The 21,414-nt window shown below is 51.2% G+C and overlaps 3 protein-coding genes across 3 annotated transcripts; 1 reads left to right on the forward strand and 2 right to left on the reverse strand.

Moving 5' to 3' along the window:
- Positions 1-3,006: 3,006 nt before the first annotated feature.
- PPP1R14A (protein phosphatase 1 regulatory inhibitor subunit 14A) lies at positions 3,007-7,581 on the reverse strand. The gene is made up of 4 exons (XM_070949428.1): positions 7,363-7,581; positions 5,504-5,584; positions 4,869-4,901; positions 3,007-4,363 (listed from the first exon to the last, which is right to left on the reverse strand). The coding sequence occupies exons 1-4, from the start codon at positions 7,579-7,581 to the stop codon at positions 4,247-4,249; spliced, it is 450 nt and encodes a 149-aa protein (XP_070805529.1). The 3' UTR covers positions 3,007-4,246.
- A 1,202-nt stretch (positions 7,582-8,783) lies between these two features.
- Positions 8,784-18,596, forward strand: SPINT2 (serine peptidase inhibitor, Kunitz type 2). Its single transcript, XM_070949427.1, has 7 exons — positions 8,784-8,895; positions 14,785-14,949; positions 15,643-15,690; positions 16,086-16,145; positions 16,226-16,396; positions 16,581-16,655; positions 17,073-18,596. The coding sequence occupies exons 1-7, from the start codon at positions 8,823-8,825 to the stop codon at positions 17,237-17,239; spliced, it is 759 nt and encodes a 252-aa protein (XP_070805528.1). The 5' UTR covers positions 8,784-8,822; the 3' UTR covers positions 17,240-18,596.
- On the reverse strand, positions 18,524-20,800 carry YIF1B (Yip1 interacting factor homolog B, membrane trafficking protein). The gene is made up of 8 exons (XM_070949426.1): positions 20,764-20,800; positions 20,529-20,665; positions 20,348-20,452; positions 20,184-20,262; positions 20,032-20,089; positions 19,795-19,950; positions 19,613-19,706; positions 18,524-19,475 (listed from the first exon to the last, which is right to left on the reverse strand). Exons 1-8 carry the CDS (start codon positions 20,798-20,800, stop codon positions 19,323-19,325), a joined length of 819 nt encoding a protein of 272 aa, XP_070805527.1. The 3' UTR covers positions 18,524-19,322.
- Between the last annotated feature and the right edge of the window lie 614 nt (positions 20,801-21,414).

Here is a 21,414-nt window from a genome sequence, read left to right on the forward strand (position 1 = left end):
CTTTGAACTCTGGTGCTGGAGAAGACTCCTGAGAGTCCCTTGGACTGCAAGGCGATCCAACTGGTCAGTCCTAGAGGAGATCAACCCTGACATCTGTTTAGAAGGCCAGGTCCTGAAGATGAAACTGAAATACTTTGGCCACCTAATGAGAAGGAGGGACTCAATGGAGAAGAGTCTAATGCTGGGAATGATTGAGGGCAAAAGAAGAAAGAGACGGCAGAGAATGAGATGGCTGGATGGAGTCACTGAAGCAGTAGGTGTGAGATTAAATGGACTCCAGAGGATGGTAGAGGACAGGAAAACCTGGAGGAACGTTGTCCATGGGGTCACAATGGGTCGGACACAACTTCGCAAGTAACAACAACAAGCCACCCAGAACTGAGAGCAGCCAGGGATAACTTCCACAACCCCAGAGATTCTGCCCATCTTTGAATCTCTCTACCCTGGCTAATAACTAGCACGAGAGAGGGTGGAGGCCCAAGATGTGCCCCTTTGGTGTAGGGAAACCAGACCTCCCCAGGTTAGATGGTCCGATTGCCTTCCAAGGGTTAGCGGAGCAAGGCTTCCCCTTTCTCGGCCCTGGTTCTCCTCGGCAGCTCTTTTCTTTCTGCTCAGGCAAAAAAGGGAGGGGGCTGGAGAGCAACAAAAAGCAAGCAGGACCCCTGGGGACATCACAGGTATCATTGGAAGGTCCTCTCAGGCACTCTGGGCCTTGGCCCCTGCAGCAGGTGGGGTAGAAGAGAGGTGCTCAGGCACAGTGCCCATTTGCTCTCCAAAGCCAGAGGTTGGAATGAGGAAAGATCAGAGCCATCCCAAGGTCCTGGGTCAACGTCACTTTCCGGTGGCATCAGCAGGCCCTTCTTTCGCAGCAGAGATAGCTAGATCAGTTAGAGAACCGGCAGCTGCCCGACTAGCATTATAGCTGATTTAGATCAGCGGATTCTGCAAAGCCATTTGCACCAAAGCTCAGCTTATGGTGCAAAGCAAGGCAGGCCCCAAGAAAATCATCATCTCAGCAATTCCTATGCTGAAGCAGCTCATAGCCCCACTGCCCCAGTTGCCAGGGCCTAAGCAGGCGAGAGGCCCCCACCCGGCAGAAGGGTCTTCCCAAGCAAACCAGCTGTTTGCCTCTGAAGCAGGGGAAAGGCGTGCTGCATTGTGTAGGCCAGGGGAAGTTTCAGTTGGTGGTCATGGCTGTAACTCAGAGAAGCAGATCCCAAAGGTTAATTGGGGCATCAATCTGAAATCAGTTTTGGCAAGAGATCCCTTTGGAACTGTGATGCCTCCCTGTGGACTGCCAATAACCTAATGTGACAAGGCCACGGTCACTGGTTGTGCATTGCTCCTGAATCTGGAAGTGAGCAAAGGTGGTTTTAGTCTCCAGAGGCTCAGCTTTTGCAGATGAATCCAGGGACAACCTGGGAAGCAAGCGATCCTGTGGAAGTGGAAAGGCTCTTTCTCCAGCAGGCAGGGAGCCTGTTTTGGGGTTTGGGATCTTATAGGAAAGGGAAAGCAAGGACCTGGCAAGCCAGAAGATGGATGGTGACCTCTCCTGACCACAGGGGCATGAGAATCAGCACGGCCCTTTCCGTTAAGCCTCTGCCACGAAAGGAATGCCACAAGATCCAGGGCTGGGCCAGGCAGGTTTTGCAGGGCCAGAGCACGAACTTTTAATTTGCAAAGTGCCCCCCTCCCCCCCAGTGCCAGAGAAGTCACCAAACTGGGGGTCTGGACTGAGAGGTAATGAGTATCAAGAGCCTTTCAAAGCACAGGAGAATGGCAACAGCCCAGACGCCCAAGGCTGCAGTTGGTGATTTGGAGCTTCGTTCTATTTTGGCTCAAGACTGATCTGGGGAACAAACTAACTCTAGCCTTCCCTGAATATGTTGAACTTGCTCAAGCCACTCCTGTTTATTTATTTGATTCATGTACAGCTGCCCTTCTCACTACAGCAACTCTAGGTGGCAAACAGCACATAACAATAAAACATAACATCTGCAAAACTAAACAATTATGTTTGACCCAAATGCATTTATACATACACAGAAACTTAATCCCATTGTATTCGGACACTAAACAATTCACCTCACTATAAAACAATAAAGTGTAAAAGACAATGAAGTGAGTTAATTCAATGTTAACTTTGGGATTGCATATTATACAATTAACATTATATACAGATTGGGATTAAAGTTTTGATGTTTTGTGCCAAGGAACTATCTAATTTGAGTTTCTTTTTGGAATAGTATTTTAACATACATTAAGTAGATGGATGTGAAAGTTTTCAAGTTACATTTGTCAATGTTACTTTGAACTATATTACAAAACTGTGGAACTTGATCACAGGGGTGTTTGAGGGGTTTATTTGTTGTGCAGAATAACCAATAGAATTATATTGAGAGATTGGAAAAGTGGTCAGTAGCAAAGATTGTATTCAGGAAGTGTGACTTATCTATTTTTGAAAAGGCCGTTTCCCTCCTTTTGTTAATACTATTTCATAATTGTTGAATATTACTGTTTTTTTACACATTTTGTATACTATGTGGGCTTGGGGGTCATTTCTCTTTTAAATTTTCAATAAGAATTTTTTTGAAGAGGAGGAGGAAGAATTGAGATAAAAGTCATTTGCCAGAGCAGCCCATAAAAAAGGAGCCCCCAATGCCAACTGGGCTCTCCTCCTGCCCTTGTCCAGCACTCCCCCTCATGCCAACCCCCTCTGGAGAAAAAGCCCTTTCTTGGGGGGGGGAGGGCAGGCTGTGGGCATCTAGGCCAAGGGAGGACAAAAGGGCCCAGCTGAGCTGGACAGCAAGTCCCTCCCCTCTCCAGCCTCTGCCTGTTCCCAAATAAGGGCACAAGCTTCAGAGGCTCCAGTGTCTGCTGGACCAGCCATGGGAGGGAGGGAGGGCCTGGCCCAGCTTCCCTTTGCAAGCATCTTCCCTCCCTCCCTGGGGAAAGGATCTCCCTCCCTCCCCCTGCCACTCTGGCTTGGACTGAGGCAGGCAGTAGCTGGCACACATTGACTTGCAGAGACAGTAATGGGAAGTGGGGGAGGCACATGGGAAGCCATATGCACACAGACATCTGTGGGGCCTGGGAGAAGGCCTTTGATAGCCAGATAATGCTGGGGGATCCAGAAGCTACAAGGACGGCCTGGATTGAGAGAGCTGCCGCAGGCCCAGTTGCCGGCAGGTGGGCTGAACATATGGGACCCCTGACTTCCTGGTGGACCACGCAGATCTCCACCCCGGCAAGAGGGAAGCACAAAGTGCTGTTGGACTCCTGAAGCAGCTTCTAACCCGGAAAACCCACTCTGGGTCCCAGCTGAGTGTGGGGAGGGGGGAAACAGGACTCAGTGCCTCTATCTGACTGAGGGGGTTGCCTGAAACATGGAAAGGCTGGCTGGGGTCGGAATGGGGCAACTACTCCACGGTCAACTCACCACGGCCAATTTGCTGTGACCAACTCACCGTGGGATAACTTGCTGCAGGACAATTTATTCTATTTCGTTATTTAAAATAAATAAAAAAATACTTTAATTTTTGCAATTCGCGTTTCATTCTGTCCCTCCTTTTGCATCCTTTCTTTAATTATTCTATTCCACTATTTCTTTGATATTAGTATAACTCTTGTCCCGGAGCAAGTTGTCCCACAGTTAATTGGCCATGGCAAGTTGGCCGTGGCAAATTGTCACAGACCCACCTGGAGTCACAGCTGTGAGACTTTAGTAAAGCCTGCTGCCTTCACCTCACCTCACCGGCTACAGGGGGGGCTGCTGAAGGATGGATTGGGCAAGGAACCCGTTTCTGAGTTTTCATGGCCCTGGATAATCAGGCAGACTGTGCCAAACATGCCCAGCCAGAAAAAATCTAGCCAAGAGTGTGCAAACACAGGCGCAGCTTCTGGGTGATGGCCAGAAAAGTCCAGAGCACTTTACAGGGGGCAAACTCTATCCTGGCCAGGTTCTCTCTCACAAGGGTCCCCGTCATCATAAGGTCCCGTCTCCCCCACCCTGCTCTGGCAGAGGCAACAGTTGAGCTTCTGGGAGACAGAGCACTTTATTGTGGGGAGGCAGCCCAGCAGAGCCTGTCATCCATCAACAGAGAGAAGTTCAAAAGGGCGCAGGAGACCTTCCCGGCAGGGTGGAGGTGGTTGAAGCCATGGAGCCAGTCCATCCTACTGGAGACAGGGAGACAGCAGCAATTTCTTCCAGCAGCTCAGCCGTCTCTGCAGCTCTCCAGCATCACAGTCACTGTGGGACTTTGGGCCTCTGGTCCATGCTCCTCTGGCTGCTGGGACTTGTCCGGCGGAGAACATGTTCCGTTCTGAGACCTCTCAGCTTCTCCAGCAGCTCTCTGGTGAAGTCCTGGGGGTGGGGGTGGGGAGGAAGTTGAGTCCCACCATTCTTCTCCAGTAAGGTGGAGAAGATGTCTGACACTGGGGGAACCATATATGCTATATGCTAACTTTGTAAACTTTGTAAACCACTTAGAGAGGGCTGTAAAGCACTATGAAGCGGTATAGAAGTCTAAATAATAATAATAATAATAATAATAATAATAATAATAATAATAACAACAACAACAACAACAACAACAACAACAACAACCCCCCAAGAAAGGGATCTCCCTCCAATAGGGACTCCCAGGATCAAGAGCAACCAGATCCCCAGGAATTGCAAGGGAGCTCCTCAGGGAGTCATGGGTGGGAAGGAGGCCAGGGAGCCCAAAGAGTGAAAGGATGCCTTTCCTCAACTATTCCACAGCAGCTGGAAGTGCGGCATCTGTTTGGGAAAGCCAACTCCCCCCACTTGGCGGACATGCACGTTCCACAGGACCCAAAGCCAGTGATTGCTCAAAGTGGACACCCACCTCCGTGTTGTTGTGGCATGACTCCAAGGTGCCCTAGAAAAAAATTACAGTGAGGAACAGTCCCAAAGGATGGGCGGCCCAGCATTTATTTGTCCAGCCCTTTTAATTTCCAGCCTCTTTTTCAGCTTTACTCTTGAACTTAACCAGGAAAATCTCTTCCCTGGGCTCAGATCTAATTCACAGCCTTCTCTTTCACCGGTTCCCTTTTCTTCCTGTTCAGATCCTAATTTCTATTTATTAACAAAATGGCACAGCCTAGGCTAACTCCGCATTAGGTATGCTTATTAGCAAATAGCGCAGGGCGAGATGAATCTATGCCTCAATCTTGGTGCTCAGAAATTAGCACCAGCATGTTGTTAATGGGCATTAAGGCTCATTTAATCGTGAAAAAGAGCTTCACCTCTTAGAGCAGCAACTTCTTCAGAATTCAAAACAAGGAGTGGAGCTCTTTGTCTGCATAAGAGCCCCTGTTCACTCCACTGCTTGCTCTGTTTTAATGTTGCAACTGCTTTGTCCCTGCCCGGTTTATAAACTCAACATTTTCACCTCCCTTCTGCTCCTGCTGAGAGGACCCAGTCAAGGGTGCCGATTCAGGATTCTGAGTCAGCAGACCTGGTAATGTGAAAGCAGCTTACCTGTAATTTCTTGGCCCTCTCCTCATCTGTGTCCATCTCCAGGAGATCATCAATATTGACTTCATCTGGCATCTCATCTTCCTGCCACAAAATCAAAAAGGGTCAGGCTAAGGGGCTCTTGGAACAAGAGTTAGGAACAAGAGTTATGAGGTCTCACAAGAGGAAAGCTTTTTGACAATAGCCCAGGCTCTCTGACTTGTGCAGCTCTTCAGTGAAGCATTTCATAGTTTGAAAATAATCTAGAATGACAAAGCTTTCAAAGTTTTCAAAACCCAGACCCACCTGTATCCCCCTTTTTAGGCAAGATGAAGAGCATCCCACCCCCGCATTATCCCAGAGATGTGGTTGCTGCTTTTCCTGGGAGCATAAGTACCCATTGCTCCTATTTTGCCCACCACGCGATAAGTAATTGATCCAGTTGGGAGAGCCTGGTTCCATCTGTACCCCTTAACAGAATAACAGAATTGGAAGGCACCTCAGAGGTCTTCTAGTCCAACCCCCTGCTCAAGCAGGAGACCCTATCTACACCATTCCAGACAAATGGCTGTTCAGTTTTCTTAAAAGCCTCCAGTGCAAAAACCTTTCTCTGCAACCTCCCTGTAAATATGCAGGGGGGAGGAAGAGGATAGTCACAGCACTGCTGCCCCTCACACCAAGAAGCCTCTGGATCAGAGCATCAACCTACCAGCTGAGCTGCTCCCCTCCCAGATTCCCTGGGGAGGCAAAAAAGCAACCCAGATGGTAACTCGCTCCTTTCATGGGAGGATTGGAGATGTCTCTTTTATAGCTAGGCCAGGCTCCCCACCCCCACCTCGAAGAATCCTTTCTAGGCAAGGAAAATATCAGCAACCGGAGGCGGGGATGCACATTCCTCCCTAGGAAGAGGAGGAGGCGGCGGAGGAGGAGGAGGCCGGTGACCCTTCTCTGCAAGCCCATCTGCCACTTTTTCTGTGAGCCCAGAAGGTTGGCCTCCTTTCCAAGCCAAGGTGCCCTGGGGCCAGAATGAATCTTGGAGCAGGGCAGATAGCAGCCCTCTGGTAGCTGAGGATGCAGCTCCCCTCATTCCAGCCTGAATTCGATAGGAGCCCATCTCTTGCTCAGTCTTGCCTGTTCCACAGCCAGATGGGCTCTTCCCATGTATTGAGGAGGGAATTTCAGAATTGCTCTCCAGATTCCAGGAAAAGCTGGGGCTCAAATACCTGTTTTGTTTTTTTTTTAATTTGATTTATATGCCGCCCTTCTCCGGAGACTCAGGGCGGCTTACAATGCGTTAAGCAATGGTTCTCGGAAAGACGGCTGAATGGGGTGACTAAGGGCGACAGGCGGGGCCCACCCTGCAGCCCCCAGTCCATTGTATTTCTGAGTGCAGCTTCCCCTCTTGGCAGTTGCCACAAGTCTCTCTCCTGGTCCAGAACCACCAGCAACCTTCAGTCTCTTGAGCCTGAAAATCCCACCCAGCAAAACCAGCAGCAAGCAACAACCAGCAACCACCCTGCTGGACGCAAAGCTAGACCAAGGCCGCTGCTCACCAAAAGGATGGAGAGTTGCTGCTACAACTAAAGCGCCTCCTGGCAGCCTTAAAGGCAGATGTGCCTCCCAACAAGGCAGATGGCTCCCCAGTCCCTGAGGAGCATTAGCAGCTGGGAGGGAGGGGTGGGAGGGGGGGTCCCACAGCCTTAACGTTAACCCCATCGTGGCTTCGAGGAACCAGTTCAGAATTGAAGGCGGCCTCCCAGGAAGCTGAGGAAGGCTGCAGCTCCTTTGGCCACAAAGGAGTCGCTCTGTCCCAGGCGGGCCGCTCTGGACGGGGGCGCCAGCGGTCCCCCGAGTCCTCTCGCTTAACCCGGCGTCTCCCTCACCCGTCCTCTGTACAGCTCCTCCAGCCGGCCGTCGATCCACGTTTCCGTGTCAAGGCGCCGCTGCAATTCCCGTCGGTCATACTTAACCGTGACCCGCGCTTGGCGCCTCTGGATGCCCGGGCTGGCTGTCCTTTCCGCGCGGCTGCCTCCGGGAGAGAGGCCGGGAGAGCGGGCCGGCGACGCACGCCCTAAGCGCCTCCCCACCCGATCCGCCGCCATTGATCGTTGCGCCAATTAGACGGGGCGTCCGCCGGCTTCCCGCGCCTTATAGCAGCCGGGGCGGAGCTCTGACTCCCAGACCCTCCCTCGGGGTAGGGGGCCGTCTTGGTCTGGGGGCAGAGGCGGGGCCCAACCGGTCTCCCGACCGTTCTTGCGGGCCTCCCTTTTCCAGAGCTGCTGCTGCCGGGAACGAGCCCTGCGGCCTCTAATGGCCTTCCAGCAAAGCGCGGTCGCCTGGCCACTTCCCCCTCCTCCAGCCTTTCAAGTTTCTGAAATAACGCCGGCTGCTAAGATTTGGGCCCGGCATCCCCCCCACCCCACCCCCAAGCCCTTTGAATGTGTGGCCAGCACGGCCCTTCTCTTCTAGCGCCGGCCTGCGAAGTGCTTACCTTCGAATCTCCTCACCGGGCTCTGGTCCCACCTCTGGGCTTTGCCCCTTCGAGTTGCTGCCGCCAGACAGGGCAGGGGCAGGCCAAGCAACGCTGCTCGATTCGGGTCGTTTGATTCGGACTCAGGTTGAGAGAGAAAGCTGCCGGAGCTTTTTGGAGCAGCTTCATCGGCCCAGCGGGACGCCCAGCGGCCTCTTCCTTCTAGCTCCACCCTATCCCCGCCTGGCCCGTTCTGTCATTATGCAAGTACATTCATGGCAACGACCCCCCGCCCTTCCCAAGAGGTGCAACTTCTTCAGAAAGCCTCCCTGCGGTGGGGGCTACTAAGGCAAGCGAGGGCCTCCCTGACCACGTCGCGCTCCCAACACAACGGCTGTCCGAGCGCGAAACTTCGGCAAAAGGTAGGCCGGAATGCTGAAGAGGGAGGGGGAAAGGGCCGAAGGGAAGGGGCTCCGGCTTTTACCCCGGGGCCTGTGCAGAGCCCAGCACGCTCTTCGCAAGTCGGAGGGTGGAAGCCGGCGGAGGAGGCTTCCCACAGAAGCCATCCCGGAACTAGGCAACCGCGAGTGGGAGAAGAAATCAGGAGCAGTAGTCCAGACCGTAGCCCCGCCCTGACTACACCTGGCAAGTTTCTCCATCCGGGACTTTCCTACTTTGCAACCGGTGGGGCGCTCCATCACCACCACCACGTGATTGCTGCGCAGCCTATGCAAAATAGGTGGGCAGACAGGTGCGATAGCGATAGACGTCGGCCCCCGTGATTGGCGCCCGGAGAGCGATGGGCGTGGCCCACCTGCGGTGTTCGGTGGCCGTTGCGGCCCAGCGGGTAGCTTGGTCCGGGAGGACGGTGCGATGGGGCGCGAGAAGAATCTGGCGCTGTGGATCACGTTGGCGGCCGCTCTGGCGGCCGCAGAGTCGCCGCCAGGTAAGAATTCGCGCCCCGTGCTGCTCCCCTGAACGGTCTTCAGGAAGAGGCCTTCCGTCCGCCCCTTTGTAGCTTCAAATACGGTGGCCAGGCTTGGTTGCGGATCGTTAGGCGGGTTCCTGCGCTGTATCCGGGCCAGTGCCAACGCCCTGTGCCTCTCTTGGGCGCTCCTACAGCGCAGGCTGGTCTTGACGTGCCCCACCCGAAAGGATCGGCCGGCTGCGGATCGTTTTAGCCCCCCCTTTCCCTGGGTCAAGGGTCCCAAATCCGGAAGCCTGGTCTCCCCTCCCTCCCCACCCCCACTCCTTTCCCAGCCACCTTTGGCTGCTGGGACTGGGAGATGAGGGCCTCCTTTCTTCCCACCTAGACGGGCATCAGCCTGGTAGTTCCCCTGGGTTGGATGTGGCTTTGAAGCCGGGTCTGGAGCACTTGCCAGACTGCCTTTGTCCTGCTTTGCTAGAGGGGTGGGCATTGCCAGATATGAAGATGGCAGCCTCTCGCCAGGCCTTTCTTGTGCTCATCAGGGCTTTAGGCACCTGCTGGCATGTTGTCCTGACCAAATGGGCGTTCTTGTCTTCTGCCAGGGTTGGGGGGACACGAAAGCATTTTCCTGGGCTAGAGCCAGGTGGGGGTAGTGGTGCCTGCCCTTCTGATAAATTCCCAGGGATGAGAGGTTGTTCAGTGAAATCTGATCTGGTGGGATGGGCCAACCAGCCCTGAACCGGTTCAGCCTGTTCAGGTGAGGTCTGCAACTTGTGCCTGAGTCACCTGCCTCCCTGCCATTGTCTGCTGGAGGAAGCTGATGCCAACTGGACTTCCTGTAAGAAAATGCTCCTTTTGGCCCTGCTGGCATCGCTTCTGTGCCTTTGGACAGTGGGTGCTTTCACCTGCCTTTTTTGCAAGTGGCCACAGGGCAGACCCCAAACTTGGAGCAAAGAGGAGGAGGTAGCAGAATCCTCTCTCTGCAGTCAAGAGCTGAGGGTCGGGGACTTCCTGTTTGCTGCTGGCCGCCGCCAGACGTTCCTTTGGGATCGTCAGCTTCCACTGCCTGTCAGAGCCGCCTTCACAACGGAACGGCGGCTCGAAAAAACTCCGTTTCCATGAGGAAACGGAGATAGAGCCGGCAGGGGTGGGTAGAACTCTCTGCAGAGTCCCAAAAGTTTTTCTTTTTCTTTTGGGACGGAGCGGATGAGATGCCCCATATCCCCAGCCGTCGCTCCGGGCTTTGGGAGACCTCTGCGAATGCAGAGCCAGGCGTCAAGAGCAAGCCTGTGAATTTAACAGATTACTTAAAGAAAATGTGAGCTGGATCTGTAATACTGAACCGCAAGTATTCTACTTATCTTTTAAAAATAAAAAATAACTTAAGAGAGAAGAGGAAAGGAAAGGAGGGGAAAAAAGTTTTTTAAAATGGCGTTTGCAGCAGCTGGAGAAGAGGCAGAAAGGAAAAGTCTTTCTGTTTTCTATTATTACAATGTAGCGGAATAAATACCACTGGCTACATTTGTAGACAAAACCTCGCTCCTGTGTTTTTCTTTCTTTTTTTCTTCCTGGAGACTTGATATTGCTGTTGACTGGAAAGAAGTCTTTTTTCTTGTTTTTTTTTTCTTTTTCTTTTTTTTTCTTTTTAACAAAGCCTGCCTGGGCGGAAACATGGCGCCGAGACTTACAAAGTCAGATAAACAAGAAGGGGGGGGGATTCCCTCACCCACAATTTAAAGGAACAAGTTTTAACTCTTCAGTCTCAGAAACCTGATTTTGATATAATAGAATTTCTCTTAGAGGAGATTGAAAGAAGGGATGAGATTGTGAATCAGCATCTTGAAGAATTTAAGCAGGAAATTAAAGAACTGGTAAAATCTAAGTTTGATTTTTTGGAGCAAAAAATTTTAAAAGTGGTTAATGGTTTTTCAAAATTTATGATACAGTTGGATACAAATACTAATTTACTAGAGTCTAAAATGGATGAAATTCAAGATAAATTGGACAATAGAATTCAAAAAATTGAAAATGATTTGATAAACACTCAGGATAATAGCTCAGAAGAAAAACCTAAAATGGATGCTGACCAAATGTCTGGTAATGTAGAAAATCTGCAACAGAGGATTGAAAAAGAGGTTCTCATGGTCCAATATAATTTTACAGAATATGCGATAAGACTGAGAGGTTTGCAGGAAAATAATAGAGATGATTTAAGGAAAATATCTTCTGAAATTCTAGCTGGGATTTTAAAGGTTCAACCTGAGGAAGTGTCTTGTAGGATTGACAGAGTTCTCAGAATAAATTCCTGGATTGCTAAGCAAAGGCAACTGCCTAGAGATGTGGTGATTTATTTTACGGACAAGGAAATTAGGAATAATATTGTGCAAAATTCTTTTAATTCTAATTTGCAATTGTATGGACGAAAGATATGGATTTACAAGGAACTCCCACCTAAGATATTAGCAGAAAGGAAGAAATTTGGTTTTCTGGTGTCTGAGTTAAAAAAGAGAAATATATCATATAGGTGGAATGCCCCAGTTGGTATTATACTGAGACATCAAGGAGAAAGATATCAGTTAGATACTATTGAAAGAGCGGAAGAATTTTATCAAAATAGGTTGAACATGAATTTAACTTCTTCAGGAATGATACAGGATAAGCAGAAGGAGCTGGAAATAAAGGGAAAATATCGAATTACAGAGAATGTACCAGATAAATTGCCTTTGGATTTACCGGACACCCCAGCTGGATTATCTACAAATTTGAGAGAAGTGCCATCTGATTTTAATGTGATGACATATCAAGGCAAGCATGGAAACCAATTAGGGGATATACAAGGGATAAAAAAGAAACATGAGACATCAAAACAAAATCAATACGACCAATCTATAAAGCAGAATGAAGACCGACCAGTTGACACACAATCTGTAGAAAAGAAACCAGGATCGAAGTCAAACCCACAAAAAGAAAACAAAAAAAGAAATAGGTTGTATAAAAATAGAAATTTCTAACTCAAGCAACAGTGAAGCCAGTGTCTTTAAAATATGAATGATTATGTGAAAACATAGAGGAGGCGACATATTGGTCTATATCATCCTGAGGATAGTGGCAGATCTCTGCATTGCCATAATTTTGGGACGTGGAAAGAGCCTCAAACTGATGGATTTGAATTATCTACTTTGATATTTCTTTTTGTGTTGATAAACATATTATAATTATCTTGAATCATAAGGCAAGAGAATCATGCTGGGGCATGCAGAAGATCCGGTTGTTACCCACTACGATGATGGAAATCAATAATCCTGATGAAACCCATAATTATTATTATATGGAATATAATTATAATGTCACTCGGGTGGTTGTTTTTACTTTTATACATATAAGAAGATATTTACTACTGATGGGGGCAGATATGATTGAAGATCTTGAATAAACTGTTGCATCAGCAAGCTATGTTACCCTATTATGGATGTTGGTTTTAACAATCCAGTGGAAAGACCTCAAAGAAGATATTATATGGACTATAAATTTAAAGTTATTGTCTTTTCTTTTTTTTTATTTAGACATAATGGAATATATATATATATATATATTTAAGTAGTGTGGGCAGTGAATTAAAGATATTAAGAATTGTTGTGTATGGTAAATTTGTAGGACAGTGGGTGAATAAGCTAACTACAGACTGATTAGTTTAAGAAAAGGGATTTTTAAGAGATATATTTAGGGGAGTGGAGGAAATGGATAGAGTGGAATAAATGTTAAATTAGATTTTAAGGGGAGGTCGCTTTGAAATGTTATAGTAATATATATAGAAGATTAAATATTAAAGTAGGATTTATCGTATAGTTTTAAAGTGGAAGGTGGTTTTGAATTGTTGTAATAATATATAGATATAAAACACTATTATGTTAAATTAGAAGTTATTTTATAATAGTTATAGTATAATGTTTTTTTTGTTTTTTTTTGTTCTCTTCTTTTCTGAAATGTATGGATAAAGGGGGATGTTATGATATTTATAATATTTTTAGTAAGTAAAGGTCAGTATTTTGACGAGGGAGTAAGTAATCTGTTATGAATTAGGGGTTTTTTTGTTACGAAGAAGTCACAGGGGGGGATGGGTGGGGAGGGGGGGTTAGGGAGGGGGAGGGAGAGGGGGGGGGGAAAATTTGTATTTGAAAACTTTTTCAATAAAAAAAAAAAAAAAGAGCTGAGGGTCTTCCTTGCGCTTTCTCTTGCTGTGGGAGGTTATGGTGGGCCAATCTGTGGCTCCTTGCCAGCAGCAATCTGGATGGGATCCTTGGGCCACAAATATTGCACCAGGGGAGCAAAGCAGGAAATTAAGGCTTCTTTTTCTGAAGCTCACAATCTGCCCCATTATTTCTGCACAAAATCTCTAATTCTGTTCATCTGAAAAATGGCCATCTTAGCCCCTTGCAACATTTCATGCAGGTCAGTCATAAACTGAAGACTCTTATATCCATGACATAGCTATATGCCTGAAGCTTCAAACTCATTCCAAGTTAAGGAGGGTTTCAAATTAATCCAAGGGGGATTTGGACCCTTTTCAATTTGGGTTCTGACCTAAAACTAATGAGGTTATGGACAGAAGTTTTGTATGCATCTCACAGTGAAAAGGCCTAGGGAAGTGCAGTTACAGTGCGATAATTCCCACGCCAAGCAACACGTGTTGCTGAATGAGTTTCTCCTCTGCTCTCCAAAGGCCTCCCCCTCACACCACAGCCCTCTCTTCTTTCCAGGTGCATAGGTTACCTTTCCCCACTTCTGCCCTTGGAAATTGCTTCTCCTGCAGATTTTATTTCCGTGTAATTCCAAAAGCTAACTACGGGCTCTGATCTCTTTTCCTTTTGTGGGTCACTGGGGGGGGAGGGAATAGGAATCTGCCCAGACACACTGTTTGCAAGACTTGAGACTTAGACCTCGGAAACAGGGTGTTTGCAGGACATCAACCAGAGGGAGGGAGGCGGTAATCCAGAACATTTCCAGAAGAGGTGCATTTGAGCCTGGCCTGCCTCAGCCTTCCTACTCTGAAAGCCCCCCTAACCCTAACCCAGCTACATAGTGGGAAATTGGCCATACCAGGTTGCTGGAAAATCTAAACTGCAGCTGTGGCACACATCGACTATCTTGTGGTGGTCAGGATCCTGTGGGATTTGCTTATGCTGGTGGGCAAGGAAAGTGATCCAGAGAGACAGCGTTCCTTTCCTTGGTTGGCTTCACCAGTGGGGAAATGCAGAATCTTAGGGTACTGTGGTCTTCCCACTTGTACCCTCCCCCCAAACGACAGCTATTTCTTGCAAAGAAGTTGTTTCCCATTCTCCTGGGACAAATGGTCACGTGCATAGATAAGGACCTTCCACTAGAAGAGTTTCCTACAATCAGCTCTAGAATTAGGAAAATACTTTAAATATTCAGTAATAGAATAAAAATGTAGGGCAACTATTCATCTGCTCTGAGTGAAAAGTTCACAAATGCCAGCCCTGCCAATACCTGAAATATATTTGCAGAAAAGCCAAGGAAGAATTTTCAGAGTTTGAGTTTTGAATGCTATTTCCCCCAAGCAAAGTACCACTGTGACTGTTCTATTAAGGCAAGTTGACTTGCATAGAGGGGTATCCCAAATTTATCTCTGCAAGATCAGCCTTCTGAGGCAGAGGGGATGAAGGATCCCACTGGCCCAAGTTCAGCATCCCATTCATAACTTGTGGTTCACAATCCTACTTGCCTTTCCAGACCAATCTGGGTGGAGTTGCCCTGGGCTCTTGGCACCCAGAGTGGGCAGCAGCTAAATGTGGCAGTGGCCCTAAATGCCATCAGAAAAATATTGAGTGTGGAGGCCACCGGCCTCTCTGAAGCTGCTTCTTTCCACAAACCTCTCTTTGTTTTCAGATGGATGCCACTCGCCCAAGACAGTGGGCCCCTGTCGGGCATCCTTCCATCGGTGGTGGTACAATGCCACAAGTCAAACGTGCCAGGAATTCATTTTTGGGGGTTGCAAAGGCAATGCCAACAACTTCTTCTCAGAACAGGACTGCTTCCAGATGTGTATCAGAGGTGAGCATCAATAAAGGAGAATATTTGTAGGTCAGGGTTGAAATGAGAGTCCTTGTTACTCCCTGAGCTTGGTTTCTCTGAAGACATTTTATTACTCAAACTAAGTAAGATCATCAGTGCTAGTCTAGCACTGACTAGCATTGGTGATATCTAGTTGGGTAATGAAACATCTGCAAGAAAACAACCTAGCTCAGAGAGCACCACCCCACAGGTGAGCATGCCAGAGAGTTGCCAGAGAGATTTGGGGTAAAGTGTATTTGGGAACACAACACTTGCCGCTGCTTTCCTCTTTTCCTACTGCTGGGACCCCCTGCCACTACAACGGGTTTGAGGCTCCCGCTGCCTTTCTCCCCTTTGTGCTTTGTGGCTTATGCTACACCCAAATTCTCAGCCCCGAGAGGAAGCAGCCTGTGTTTCTCCTGCCTTCAGAGCACCTTGTGCTGGAAGTGGGAGTTCCCAGGACCTGGCATCCCCGGTTGGTTCCCAGCAAGGGGTGTGCTCCAGGTCACCCTCCAGAATGCAGCTTAAAATTTAACAACTTTAACACAGAGCAAAGGCTGAGATCTCCCCAGGAGATTTTGTCCAAGGCTGCTCCGCCAGGAGTGTTCCAGGTCAGGTCAAGCCCTTTGGTGAGTCTGCCTCCAGAAGACCATTGCTCTGGGTCTCTGATGCCAGAATTCTCTTGACTTCCAGGTGGGGCTGCAGAGGCAACAGTGGTACATGGAGGGCCAGCCACTAAAGGTAAAAGTGCTGGGTTCATGCACGAGGCTAGAAGAATGGACAGAAATTGGGAGCTAAAGCAATTGCTCTCTGAGCTTGGGTGGGCTGGAGGCTGGGGTCTCTGAAAATCTATAGCCCTTTAATAATGCTGCCTTGGTGACCAAATTCTCTGCAAGGGGATGTTTTCTACAGCCTCCAAAGCCAGAGATTTTTTGAGGTGTTCCTGCAAGTTAAGTCTTACCTTGTTTGGCACTCGCTGCCTTTTGGAGAGTGGGGCAGATGAGCCTCTAGGACCTTTGGTGTGCATATTAGGGGTGCCCAGGCCTGGGAAGGGGGGAGTGGCTTGGAAGAGTCAGCTTTGCCAAGGATGATCACTGGTCTTCAGCCTCTGGCCAACTGCTCTGCTTTTCTCCCAGTGGCTACACCAAGAGCCGGACATCACCCAGAGGCCTACGAAAATAAGCCTGGCTTCAGAGGTAAGAGGGAGCCTTTCTTCCCTGGGCCCTGGACTCTCATCTTCCCTTCAGGCGACTCTCCAAATTATCTTTTCCCCTAGAATTCTGCGCTGCACCCCGGGTGGTAGGTCCCTGCCGAGCCTCCTTCCTCCGTTGGTACTTTGACCTCGAGAGCCAGATGTGCAAGAAGTTTGTCTATGGGGGCTGCCGTGGCAACAAGAACAACTATCTCTTTGAGGAGCACTGCTGGAGCCAGTGCACAGGTGATGGAGGTAACCTCTCGCCCTTCCCACACAGTTGGCATGCCCTCCCACCCCACCTCCCAAGATCCAGCATGATTTGGAAAAGTCCATGCTTCCCCCACACGACCCCCAAAAGGGCAGCTGGGACTCCAGATCACTCCTCCCCAAACTCCCCACTTTTCACCGGTTCCTCTTTGTCTTCTCCCGGCTTCAGAGATAACCGAAGAGCCAGGAGACACAGATGCAGACCCTCGCCTCCCGTCCGAACCCTTCAGCTTCTCCACCAGAGGTATGTAGCTAGTCCTCAGCTGAGACTGCAGGGACTCCCACGAGGGAAGTGGGATCTCCCGCTGCACCTTGGTTTTGTGGCCAGCTCAATCCAAGAAGGGCCTGGGTTTTCTGGGACATCTTGGCAGGGCTGTCCTTGGTGCTGCTGGTGCAATAGCTCCACAGCAGCTCTTCTGAGGTGGGAAGGGCTGCCGACTCCCTCATTGTGCTACTGCCACAGCTTCTCCAGGGAAGGGAATCCCATTGTGCGCGTGTTCCCTTCTGTCCATCACCCTCGGTGGTAAGTTCTCATTCTGGATAAGGAGGCGCACAGTACTAGTTGCCTTGCCAACCAAGCAAGTAGCAGGGAGGCTCCCCTGCCTTTCTGAAAGCAAAGCCCCTTCCCCCACCTGATCCTTTGCCTCTTTCTCTTCTCCAGCTGTGATCCTTGCAGTCCTTCTGGCCATCCTGGTGACTATCCTGCTGGGCTCGATGGGGGTTTTCTTTGTCAAGATCTGCCGGAAGAACCCGGACTTGTCAGTGGGAACGGTGTGGAGCACACTGGATGACAAAGAGTATCTGATGAGCAATGCCTACACCCTCTGAGCGAGGGAGCTGCCTCAGTGGGAACCAAAGCAGCATGTAAATACAGCAGCAGGCAGCTTTACCCTGCAGGGCTTTGATAGGGAAATATCCCTCTTTCCCTGGGAACGTCCCTCTCCTTTCCCCCCCCCCCGCCCATCACCCTTTCCAGTACACGGGGGAATTGGCTCAGCTGCTCCATAGAAGTCCAAGAGGAGCTGCGGGCAGTGCCCCCCTTTCAGAGCCAGCAATGACGACTCCTCGCTTGACCCAGAGCCCCCCTTGCCTTCCCTCTGGTGAATAGGCTCTACATAGCCCTGCCCCACTTGGGCCCTCTCAACGCAATGGGAGAGCTCCTGGGAATCCCCTGCTGAAGCCGCCGGTGATTCCCTTGGCTGAGTCCCGCAGAGGCGGCTCAGATGGGTGGGCCTGGGGAAAGGAGTGGTGGAGCTGCCGAAGCCATTTTTCTTCAGGAGGAAGAAAACTTTTGGGGTGTTCAAACCCGTGTGCTTCTGCAGAATTCCTCCAGTGCACCCGAGACTCAAAGGTACCGTCTTCCCTCTCAAGCTGGGCTGGGCTAACTACCACAGCCATGCATTTCCCAGGGGGGTGGGAGAACAGGCTATGTAAAGTAGTGCCTGCAGGGGGCTCTACAGCAGCTTCTACCAGAGCCCTGTGAAACCCCATTTCCCTGGGGGAAAGGAATGCTGAGTATCCCAAATATGGCTATGCCAGTGCAGTCGGCAAAATGTAAGAGCCCCCAATCGGGGGGCCAGGAAGGGAGAAAAGTAAGGTGTAAGGACCCTAAAAGTAATGTGTCCCACCCTCCTTGTTAGTTCATTCCTCAGTATATCTTAAGCTCAGCTCTCTTCCAGGACCTTCCCTCCAGTGCCTCTCCCCCTTTCTTTGTTGGGACTGCCCAGTTTTGCTTTCCAGTGTGCCAGATGGTTTTCTTGAGATTATCGAGTGCCACAGCTGCAACCGTTTTTCCAAAGACTCTCAGGTGAGGCCACCTTTGACTAACAGGCCCACCTTAATGCCTCTGGCTTGGCAAGAAAGCAGAGAGAGGAGCTGGAGGGGGCACTGTGGCAACCGAAGGCCTTGGATTGCACCATTGGCTACAGCTGCCAGCAGTTCCACCGCATGCTTCCCTTCCTACTGGGAAAGGTTGTGTTTCCAATCTGAGGGGGACTTTCAAGAGCGGCTCCAGCGAGCACAGCTGCTGCAAAGGCATCTCACTGAGCAAGCTTCTACATAACCAGCTTTAAATGGGTTTTATATTTTTTTAAAAAACAAATCAAAACTTGATTGTATTAAATCTTGAGGGATTCTTTTAATTCTTTTTAGTAATGAGTGGACTCTGAATAAAAGAGTAAACTTTTGTACAACGAATGCTTTAGTACTAGGGGGCTACTGGCCAAGGGCTGCAGCCCAGAAGGCATCGGAAGAGGCCGGCAGCAGCTCCCAACTATCCTGCCCAACTAAGGCTGCCCTTTGCCCATTCAGCGCAGGCAACAAAGGTAGCTGCTACTCCCTGGAAAGCCCCTGTTGCAAAACAGGCTTGCCTGCCACAAGAAACCTAACTGCTTCTCTTTCCCACGCTCTTCCAAACATTTCCCCAAGTGGCTGAAGGCACAACCATTTTGCTCCTGACCACACGTGGCAGGGCAGGGCAGGGCAGGACAGGCCAACCCCTTGGGGGACAGAAGGTGGGAGATAGAAAATGCCTTCCAGTACCTCTCTCAAAATGACAGAGCACGCACACTGCCTCCCACATTTTATTTGGTTTGTGGCAAGCAGGAAATTCCATATCCTGAAGGGACAGGAAAGCAGGCTTTTCCCAGCTCCTCTGCAGGAGTGACCAACCCAGCTGGACAGGAACCAGACAGAAAAGAGCGGGACAAGTAAATGTCTTGAGCCAAATCAAGGTGGGAGCAGTGCAAACTGCCAGGCCCCTTGCAAACAAGGACTGGGGAGCTGTGAATTAGGGCCCAGAAATGCCCATTTGCCCTACTCTGTCTTCTGCACAACCAGGGCGGCCAGGGAGTCGGGGCTGGTTGGAAATGGTGGGTGGATGGGGGCACAAAGCAGCTGCCTGAGCAAAGCATCAGTAGATGAGGTGAAAGGTCAGCCAGTACATGAGGAGGGGCTGCAGCCCAGCCACAGCCATGGTCAGGTACATGCGCACTTGGTTCTGGGTGACCTGCCTCGGGACCCCTTCAGTTGCCTCTGACAGGATCTTCAGGCGCAGCGAACGGATCTGGGAGAAGAAGGATGGATGAGAGAAGCCCGCTAGGAAAAGTCAGTGTAGGCAGGTGGCCAAGGACCCGCAACAGTTGAGGGGAAGGCTGCCCATCCACCCGCAACACGAGCCCAGCATGGTAGCTTCCCTCTTACCGTAAACACAAAGATGGTGACACAGCACCAGCCGAGCAGCATGTAATAACCAGGCTTCCCAAACACCAGCCCTGCCAAGAGGCCTGCAATCATACTGGCAAGGAGAAAAAGATGGGTCAACCTCACTACCAATCCAGCTTCCCTCCGCCCCGGCCAGGATGCAAGGGTCCCAAGCTCCTCACCCTACATATTTGTAGCCTGAGAAGGCGACCAGATCGATCGGGGTCAGTGCGGTGTTGACAGCCACAAGGTAGAGGCCGAGCAAAACGGCCAGCACCTCCACGATGAGCCACGCCAGGGTGGAGCTTGCCAGCAAGCCCAACAGGTCGGGGGAGAACCTGCAAGCAGCAAAAGTGGAGAGGGGGCTCCGGGCAAGGGAAGGGATGCTCGGTTGGCTCGGGTGCCCCCACCAGCCTCACCGATTCTGCGTGCCCAGCGCCAGCCCAGCCACCAGCAGGTAAGTGATGAAGGCCATGACTGTGGAGGAAGCAGAGGAGGAGGAGGAGGAGGAGGAAGGGGGGGCGGCCCTGCAGCCGGGACACCGCCCCTCCCCCACCTGCCCGGGCCCTACCTGGAATGTAGAGGTCGGGGGCGTTGACATCGAAGCGCGGCGCCACGGGGGGGTCCTGCTGGTAGCGCACCTGCCAGTCCTGCCGAGACAGACAGAGAGACAGACGGAGGGGGAGGGGCGGGAAGGGGGGAGAGAGGATCCCTCGCCCGCCCCCCCCCGCTCACCTGGTGCCCGAAGGGGAAGAGCAGCCGCGCCAGCTTCTGCCCCACGTACCGCGTGTCCACCGCGAAGTAGCACTGCAGGCGGCGCAGCGGCACCAGGCGCTCGGCCTGCGGGGAGACGCGGGTCAGGCGGGCGGCGCTCTGCACATACTCGGCAGATGCCCGGCACCGGCGCGTCACTCACCAGCGCCCTCCCCCGCCAGGCCAGGCTGCTCCCGTAGGCCGCGGCCAGGTTGGAGAGCGGGTCCGGCCGCGGGGGGCGCCCGCTCGGGTCCTCCGAGAGCCGCGGCGGGGCGGCGGGCGGGCGGCGCTCGGCCGGCGCTGCGAAGGGAAAATCGGGTCGGCCTTCAGGAGGCGCGGAGAGACCCCCCCCCCCGGGCCCTCCCTCCGAGCCCCCCGGGGCCCCCCGCGACACCCACGCGCGCGCGCGGCCCCTCCTGCCGGGTCGCCCTCCATAGCTGGGCGCTGCTTTGGGCGGAGCAATGGGCGGTCCTGGAGGCGAGGCACGTGAGGCCACCGTCGCTCCGGACAGGCAGGCCGGTTGCTGGGATACCGCTTGACGTCACCGAGGCCCCGCCCGCTTGGCGATGGCAATGACGTCACCGCGCACCAAGCCGTCCCGCCCGGAGGCGGTTACAGTCGGTGGGGGCGAGGAAGGGAGGGCCACCCGCGGATTCGGGGTCTGCTCCGGGCAGCCCAGAGACGCTCGAGGGGAGGAGTGAATGGGATGGATATACATGATGGGAGACAGGTGATCCCTCAAGTAACCTAGCACCCACCACCTTGAAGGCTGCCTGGAAGTAAGCCAGCAGTCAATACAGCTTGCAAAGCAGGGGTGGGCAAATTGAGGCATGCCCATCACTGCTCACGCTACTGAATTCTGGGACCAGTTGAAGTTCCCAGGTCCTTTTCAAGGGAGCCTGTTTACAGTGCATCACAGTAGTCAAGCTTAAGAAGGCTAGAACATGAGTGTCTGTCGGAAGGGCCCCCAATCTAGGAAAGGCCTTCCTGGCTCCAACTGACACAGAACGGGAAGAACTTCAGGTGGCACACCTTGAAGGGGCATATGC

This window comes from Pituophis catenifer, unplaced genomic scaffold (genome assembly GCF_029215685.1).
Source record: "Pituophis catenifer annectens isolate HBS135680 unplaced genomic scaffold, rPitCat1.0.hap2 SCAF_9, whole genome shotgun sequence".
Taxonomy (NCBI): domain Eukaryota; kingdom Metazoa; phylum Chordata; class Lepidosauria; order Squamata; family Colubridae; genus Pituophis; species Pituophis catenifer.